At 38.6% G+C, this 9334-nt stretch overlaps 1 protein-coding gene across 1 annotated transcript; it reads left to right on the top strand.

Annotated features, from left to right (window-relative positions):
- The first annotated feature begins 1880 nt into the window (after nucleotides 1-1880).
- Nucleotides 1881-7422, top strand: LOC105057584 (phospholipase A1-Igamma1, chloroplastic). The gene is made up of 2 exons (XM_010940233.4): nucleotides 1881-3428; nucleotides 6925-7422. Exons 1-2 carry the CDS (start codon nucleotides 2101-2103, stop codon nucleotides 7169-7171), a joined length of 1575 nt encoding a protein of 524 aa, XP_010938535.1. The 5' UTR covers nucleotides 1881-2100; the 3' UTR covers nucleotides 7172-7422.
- The last annotated feature ends 1912 nt before the right edge of the window (nucleotides 7423-9334 follow it).

Here is a 9334-nt window from a genome sequence, read left to right on the forward strand (position 1 = left end):
ATAGGAACATTCAAGCTCAGCATAAGATGAATTATTAGTAATGGCTACTTGACTGAAATATTAATGGCTTCAATAACATACACTTCTAAAATTTAACTCTTGATGGCTTCAATATCGATTATACCAAAACCTATTAGTGAAATTATCATTTGCTGGGAGCAATCTTAAATTCAACATCGAAACATTGATCACACATAATTATTATATAAAGCATAAAGTAGATTTCAAAGCTAATTAGGAAGGTTATATTATTGATTACAAGGCTGATTACAAAATATTCATTATTACATACATGGCTTTCAAAATTATATCTATTCTTCCTTCAGTCAAGAAAAAAAAAACACAACTGCAAGCATTGCCCATGAAACCATTATTGTAATCAAATAAAACTTTTTTCTTGTGGTATATTTTGTAAGCTCCCTCTTCAACCTAGCACATTCAGCTTTCACCTTTGTTACTTTCTTTTTTATGTCAAAAGTCTTCCTTTTTAAGACATCTACCTCTTCTAACAAACCGATTGGCTCTTCTTTCAACTCTGACATATGTTCTATCAAATCTAAACTTTCTCCTGTATATCTTTCAATGATTCCAGATAATCTTTCCACCTTAGCTTTCAAATCCCTTACTTCATCTCTTTCTTCAAGAAGAGTTGCTTTGGCTCGATCTTTGATTTTCGGATCGATACATGTAAAATAACCGCATGAGGACTCATTTTGCAAAGGAGAATAGTTATCCATAAAGATTATAATCAAACAACTGACTTCTTTCAGGATTGCCATCGCTCCATGAGGTCCACATTTTAATTAAGAGACCACGCTTGCATTGCCCTACACCATCATTGCTTCCTGTTGAGTCCATGTTACGATTTGAAGACTCACGCATTGATCTTCAAACATTCCTATAAGCCATTACTTTCAAACGGGCTTTGAATCAATGCCTTAATCACTGCTATCTAGTCACCGAATGAGAGAAGGAAAAAAGAAACCAAAAACCCTAGAAGGAAAAAGATAAAGAGAAAATCCTAAATGGAGGATAGATAAAACATGCGGGAAGTGATATAGTCCACATTAGTCGAGAGATACCATATCATCAGTATTTGCCACATCATCTCAATTTACAAACCACATCATCATCACATTATTTTCATCATGATAATTAGACGAAAGTAATAGCCAGAGAAAAAATTGAAATATCTTGAAAGCTTAATTCAACGAATAGAAGTTTAAGATAAATATGTAAACCCCCCTGAAAAGTTTAGAATTTTTAAAGGAACTAATATTTTTTCTTTTTGGACAAAGAACATGAGAGTTCTTTGTAGTAATTAATTATTACTATCTCTTTTAGTTAAAAAAAAATAGCTCGATCGGCAATAAAATTTAGGATGCAAAACTAAAAAAAAAAAAAAAAAAAAAAAAACCGATGAACGAAGCCCAGGATATGTCAAGTCAATGGCCAACCTTATCATTTTGGTCGTTTACTTCTCCGGTCTATTTTGATCCTTCGTGTGCAGCTTCCTTGTGGCCGGTTTCTTTCCTACACGGATCTTCATTGGAATAATTGCAAATGATTCACAGGACTGTCCGGGCCTTCAATAGCAAGTCGAGTCAATTCCCTTCTTTTTATTCAATAAATGCCGGCCATCTCTGCCTCTTATCAACCCATCTGCTGGTTCGATGCAGCTTCGTTGATCGTATATACGAAGATATTTGAAATAAATTATACTCACATGCACCTCTCATAATTTTATTTTATGTACATTATTATATCAGATCTGCCTAGCTCGTCCATCCGAGAAACTATTAGTGATCAGACTTATCATGGACCAGCCCAACCAAAAAACAACACGTATCATAGTATGGGTCTTCCCTTCTATTTATGTATTTATAATTATCAGTGGTCTATGGTGGAGCCAACTAATAATTTCTCATGAACCTTTCCCACCTATAAGCTAATATAACATCACATCATCCCATCTATCATCATCACCTTCACGCAAGCAAAACTTTATAATAGCCTACCTCACACCAAAACTTTATGCTCCCACCTTTATTATAACCATTCACTGACCCCTGCCCTGCCTCTCTTCAGTCATCGCCGGGAATGGCTCTCCCCCTCCCAAAACTCCCTCTATCCTTCAAAGCTCTCTCCCACCACTCTTCTCCTTCTCGCCCAACACAACCCGTTCCCTCTCTCTTTCCTTCTCGGCCCTCACCAACTCCAATCCTGAGAAGACTAAAAACCAACAACTCGCCATCATTATCATCAAAGACCCGTTTGCGGCCATTAGCCACCAAGGATGATTCCTTGTCCTCCATCATCACTGAGCTGGAAGCAGAGGAAGAAGAGGAGGAGCTTTCTTCTAGCCCCTTCCGTCCTCCTGGCGACGGCCGGCTTGCCGACCGGTGGCGCGAGATCCACGGCCGCGACCACTGGGCCGGTCTGCTGGATCCCATGGACCCTCTCCTCCGCTCCGAGCTGATCCGCTACGGCGAGTTCGCCCAAGCCTGCTACGACGCCTTCGACTACGACCCCTTCTCCCGCTACTGCGGCAGCTGCAGGTACAGCCGTCGCAAGTTCTTCGCCAGCCTCGGCATGGACACCGCCGGCTACGACGTCACCCACTACCTCTACGCCACCTCCAATATAAATTTACCAAATTTCTTCACCAAGACCAGAGGGCCCAAGTCCTGGAGCCAGAAGGCCAACTGGATCGGCTACATCGCGGTGTCCGACGACGCCACCACCGCCCTGCTCGGCCGGAGAGACATCGTCATCGCGTGGCGGGGCACGGTGACGAGGCTCGAGTGGGTGGCCGACCTCATGGACTTCCTCCGCCCGGTGGCGTCGGAGGGGATCCCCTGCCCGGACCCGGAAGTCAAAGTGGAATCCGGCTTCGTTGACCTGTACACCGACAAGGATCCGACGTGTCGGTTCTGCAAGTACTCAGCTCGTCAACAGGTGCTAACGGAGGTGAGACGGCTGGTGGAGCAACATACGAAGATGGGTGAGACGGTGAGCATAACGGTGACGGGGCACAGCCTTGGGAGTGCTTTGGCGATGGTGAGCGCGTTCGATATAGCGGAGACGGGGGTGGACGTGGGGGTTGACGGGGAGAAGGTGGCGGTGACGGTGTTGTCGTTCTCGGGACCGAGGGTGGGGAATGGGAGGTTTAAGGAGAGGTTTGAGGAGTTAGGTTTGAAGGCGTTGAGGGTGGTCAACGTGCACGACACGGTGCCGAAGGTGCCGGGGGTTCTGTTCAACGAGCACGTGCCGGAGTTTGTGAGGAGGTTGGTGGAGGGGTTGCCGTGGAGTTATAGCCATGTGGGTGTGGAGCTGGCTTTGGACCACAAGAGATCGCCGTTCTTTAAAGACACCGGTGACCCTTCCTGCTTTCATAATCTTGAGGCCCACCTGCACCTCCTCGACGGGTACGTGTCTCTTCTCTCGCATTCACGCACGCATGTACATGCATTCATTAGGAGAAGCCACAGGGTGCCCAGGTGCTTGTTATCGTTAACGAGACATTACTTTATAATTCTTTCTAGCAAATAGTTTACGGTGCACTTGGTTAGTCATTAAAAAAATATTTTTTATTTTTTTATTTTTAAAAAATAAAAATTTAAAAATAATGTTTGACAATATATAAAAAATTAAAATAAAAAAATTAAAATAATTATGTAAAGTAAAAATTTTTTATTTTTTAAAATTTATTTTATTTTATTTATTTTTACTTCTGCACATCTAAAATACCAAATCAAAAAGTAAAAAATCTGAATTCTTCTCTCTCATCGAGCTCTTCACCTCCCTATCCTTTTTTCTTTTCCTTCCTGAATCCTTCTCTGTCATCGAATTTTTCACCTGCCGTCTCTAGACATTGCTTTTTGTTTTATAGCAATGTTGTTATCAAATATATCTTTTACTTTTTTTATTTTTATTCAATAGTAAAAATTAAAAAAAATAAAAAATATTTTTTAAAAATCAAAAATCGTAAAGTGTAACCAAACGCATCCTTAGAATACGTTTGGTTAGCCATTAAAAAAATAATTTTTTAATTTTTAATTTTTAAAAAATAAAAATCAAAAAATAATATTTGATAATATCATAAAAAATAAAAAAATTAAAATTAAAATAATTAAAATAATTATTTTATATATAAAATAAAAAAAATATTTTTTAAAATTTATTTTTCTATTTTTTTACTTTCTCACATCTAAAATATCAAATCAAAAAGTAAAAAGCTCAAATCCTTCTCTCTTGTCGAGCTTTTCACCTTCCCACTCCCTTCTCCCTCCCTTCCCAAACCCTTCTCCTTCGTCGAACTCTTCACCTACCGTCTCCAAACGTTGCTTTTTGTTTTATAGCGACGTAGCTACCAAACATATTTTTTTTTTATTTTTACTCAATAACAAAAATTAAAAAAAATAAAAAATATTTTTTAAAAATTAAAAATTAAAAATCAAAAAATGTAACCAAATGCATCCTTAAGGATGCATTTGGTTAGCTATTAAAAAAATATTTTTTTTATTTTTTGATTTTTAAAAAATAAAAATCAAAAAGTAATATTTGGTAACACCATGAAAAGTAAAAAGTAAAAATCAAAAAAATTACTTTATATGCAAAATAAAATTTTTTTACTTTTCAAAATTTACTTTTCTATTTTTTTTGCTTCCGCACGTCTGAAACACCAAACTAAAAAGTAAAGAGCCCGAATCTTTCTCTTTGATCGAGCTCTTCACCTTCCCACTCCCTTCTCTCCCTCTTCTTGAACCCTTCTTCCTTGTAGAACTCTTCACCTACCGTCTTCAAACATTACTTTTTGCTTTGTAGCAACATAATTATCAAATATATTTTTTATTTTTTTATTTTTACTCAATAATAAAAATAAAAAATATAAAAAATATTTTTTAAAATTAAAAATTAAAAAAAATTATCAAACGCATCCTAAGTCTTCGTAGACTAATCTTTCTAAACAGAAAAATTGTACAAAATATGATTCAATAATAGATATCATGGAAGAAGACCATTCTTCGGGCGGTGCAAAAAGACACAACCTGAACCTTTACCTGGCTGGTTATTTCTTATTGGCGGTCCAAGAGTTGGAATTTGAACTTTGGTGTGTGTGTAATTAAAAAACTAGTCTAAGAATTAGGCTAAACTATTTGCTGAAAAGAAATATGAACTAATTAATGTCTCGTTGATGAGGACAAGCACTTGGGAAACCTGCAGCCACTTTCACGTCTAGTCCTCTGGGTCAGTGTTGCTACGTAACTGGTTTAGTAACCAAGGAATGCCTCTGAAAATAATCACTTATTGACGGCTAATGTCAAGATACCGACGCTAGATGCTACGACCACTGGGAAATATGAAAGCAACAGGAAAAGCCATGAGGTGAGCTCCACCTTTTTAACATTTTTGTAGGATGATGAGATTTCTGGGCTACTTGCGGCATGGTGCACAAGATATATCAAGTGCTGGGGGTTGGCAGATAAGGTTGGGTGTTTCTAACTGCATATAATATGTTCCGCCGTGAAATGCATGTTGGGTAGACAATAAGTTTGATATCACAATATATTACATAAAAATGATTTATATAATAGGTTGTTGGGAGATGTAAAGGGATCGCTAGAGAGATATATAATTGTTTTTCAACGTGGTGACGGTGGGACTTGGAGTATCTCCTGACAAACAGCTAACAACAAGGTAAGTCACAGATCATGGTGACAGGTCTGCTATGGACCTAGGATGGCATGTTGCTGCTATACATAAAGAAGAAGAAAAAGGAGGAAATAGGGATCAAATCTATCCTTGGTCCATGGGGAATCTGATCCACCTCAAAATTGGCCCCATCAGCTAGCTAACAAAATTGGTTGTTGTATGAGATGGGAACAGATTGATAGGTAGGTTGATTGTGTCAGCTTTTCATAGCCAGTCTCTAGCTCTAGGAAACTATACAACTGTGAGATTTGAAGAGAAAAAAGGTTATAAAACTTTTAGGCTACGGTATGGTTGTCAGGTTTGGATGGAGTTGAATTATTATGGAATTGAAAAAACATGAATCCATATACAAATTATTTATTTTATATAAATACCATACTCATCCATCAAGTTGTTTAAATTTTAACTCATTAGTAATATGTACAATTAAAAAATATAAAGCAAAAAATGATACTCAAATTTTATAAATAACAAAAACAACTTGAGTTTCAAGTATATCATCATAATTACAATAAATTTAGAAATTTTGGATCTATCATAGTCATGGACTAATTAAGGCTACAACTATAGAAAAATATAATCAAATATCGTACAATCACGTGGGCCACCTTATCTTACACCCATCATAACTTTTTTAAAGTAAATTAAAAAGAAAAATAGGGACTATCAACTATGTTAGATCTAGGCTTGATTGGGTCACCTAAATGATCCATTGGAGCCAAGCACTAAATGCAAACCTGTCCATTTTCGATTGCATTGACTTCAAGTCAACTCAGATTCCCACCTGATTACGAGAAAGCCCTATCTAGACCCATTTATGCTGGGTAGGTTCATGCAAGTTGGTGGGTCCAAGTAAGATTTTATGGAATATATATATATATATATATATAGTTGATTATTAGATGTTTTAACATTAGCATAGCAAGAATGGTCGCAATTCTTTAAGCTACATTCAAGGGCTATGATTGTCTCTTGACAGAATTTTTTCCTCCCTCGCTCTTCTCTTCTTTTTATAAAAAAGATAAGGAGAGAGAATCCTATCTCCTTTCTTTTCCTTTTTTTTTTTTTTTTTCTAATTTTCTTTTTGCTTTCTAGTCCTTTGGATACCTGTCCTCTTTGCACTGTGTTCCTTAATAAAAGCAAAGCCATGTAACTCACACTATTTCAATCCTCTACGCAACTGATTTTGTTGTTATGTATGATACGTAGGTATCACGGGAGTGGCCACAGGTTTTACCTGGCGAGCAAGAGGGATCCAGCGTTAGTGAACAAAGCGTGTGACTTCCTCAAGGACCACCTCATGGTTCCACCATTCTGGAGGCAGGACGAGAACAAAGGCATGGTCAGGGCTCACGACGGGCGATGGGTGCAGCGCGAAAGGCAGAAGATGGATGACCATCCATCGGACATGCACCATCACCTCCAACGTCTCGGTTTGGACAAAAGGCATCAATAGGCCACTCAGAAAGCTGCAAGGAGCTCATGGGTCGGACGACAAAATAATTGTCTTCGTTCAGGTGGCATGATTACTCGCACGCTTGACAGCAGGGTGACCAGATCACTCGATGCAATATAATGTGTTTGTCGGTCTTGTCTGGTTAGGGTCGGAATTGGATCTGGACAGGATAGATTTTGGATTGAGACAAGTAGATGTAAAAAATTTTAGATTGGATTTTAGCTTAAATATAGAGCTCTATATATTTTTCAGATCGAGCTTGGATATATCAGTTGTTTAATTTGGACCTCACCTGAGCTCAAGGTCAAATGAGATGGAAATGGAATCCGAATTTAAGTCCAGACTCAATTCAAACTCAAGTCTGAAATGAAGCCGGAACTTAGATATTTGTTCGTGAACTGATGAGAAAATAGGAATGACATTTTTAATTGTGTTATCAATCTATTTTTTTGATAAATATATTTCTAATTATTAGATGGTTCCCAAGGTGAAGCTATAGTGTTCATCAAAAAAAACAAAAAGTGGCTACATTATGAAAGATTAAAAAGCTTAAGCTTCAATCGGATTCAAGCCAGCCTAATTTTTAGCCCTAATGGATAATTCAAATTGATCCAATGGGATTTAGGTCGGGGCTGGGCCTAGGTTTGGATCGAGCCTGGCAAAATTTCCTAAAAACTTTTAAGCTTAAGTCCAACTTGAAGTCCAAAAAATTTCGGACTGAATTTGATTTGGATAGGACAGTGGCCGAGTCTGGCCGTTTCCTGCTCTCTGTGCGGTCCATGGTTTCGATTCTAAGGTATTTTTGTGCTCACAAAAAGATTTGCAACACATCTTCATAGGGAAGCCTTAGCAAACTATCATTCTATATATCAACCCAGTCCATGACTGCATGGAACACAGCAAGGCCTCCCTAACTTTCACCCATGAGATGGCCAAGATTTCGGAATATCTAGACAGAGTTGCTCATGTAGAAGCCTTCAAGAGAACCATCGAGGAAGACGTAATGGCCATCACCATGCATGCTCATGCAACGAGGTACAAAGGCTCCTAGACGACTCGTAATTAAACTAGTTAATGAGGATGAATTCTATGGGTCGTGCCCTTCAAGCAAAGTGGTCGATGACCTTATGGCCAAAGAAATCATATCCATGGAGGGGGCTACAACTTGGCTGTAAGAAATTTGAATCAGTTTAAGGGTGATGGAACCAACAACAAGTGTTAAGATTTGCAACAGTTTGAAGCAGCTTCTCCTCATCCTAGTGGAACATGGCACCATCCCCTATCTGACCCTAGAATTAAGTAGCTTGGCTTGGGAAGTCAAATTGCTCTAAGCATCAATCTTGCAGCTGGTCATTGTCGATGCTCCAGCATTTATGTTCCAAAGATAAGCCAAGTATATCTCAATTAACCAAAGCCAAGGGCATCACCATGGCCAACGCAACTCAACCATGATACATTTTGCCCAAACGAAATTGGTTGCATCCATGATTTTTAATCAGGGGAACAAGCATAGCAAAATCATCTGACGACAACCTTCGTGCCATTAGAAACCGTCGGATGACAAAGAGCATACCTTCAGAATCTACCGAAGGATCTACGATACCAGACAAAAGAGTATCCCGACTTCTTTGGCAAGTCCAGGACTAGAAGCCAACAACATGCTCTGACAGTGGATGACTTGCTAGAAGACTACAGCCGGTGACCAACGTCCTTTTTTTTTTTTCTTGGTAGAACCGAGCAACTTTATTAAGGATATATCAAACAGTTACAGTGCCAACAAAGCCGTCCAGCTTGTAAGCATTTAAATCCAAAACAGCAGGAAAAGGAATACAAGACAGCAAGTACACCAACAGGTGGTAAGGTAACATCGGTACAAACAGTAAGATGCTCATGGATATGAACAGAGGTAAAATGCAGAAACTGCTGTGAGAGAAGCAACAGTGGATAGATAATCAAAACCAGCATTATCAGCATGTTCATGAATAGCTCTGTGAATAGCAAAAGAGTGGAGAAACAAACTCCCAGTAGGCAGGTACTATAAAGTAACAGAGATTGCCAATATATCCTGAGTTGCAAGAGATTGCTGAGAGCTTTTAAAACCAGTTTGAAAAGAGCAACAGTAATAAGGAAATCTGAACCTCCAGGCCAATAGAACGAGAACAG

This window comes from Elaeis guineensis, chromosome 14 (assembly GCF_000442705.2).
Source record: "Elaeis guineensis isolate ETL-2024a chromosome 14, EG11, whole genome shotgun sequence".
Taxonomy (NCBI): Eukaryota; Viridiplantae; Streptophyta; class Magnoliopsida; order Arecales; family Arecaceae; genus Elaeis; species Elaeis guineensis.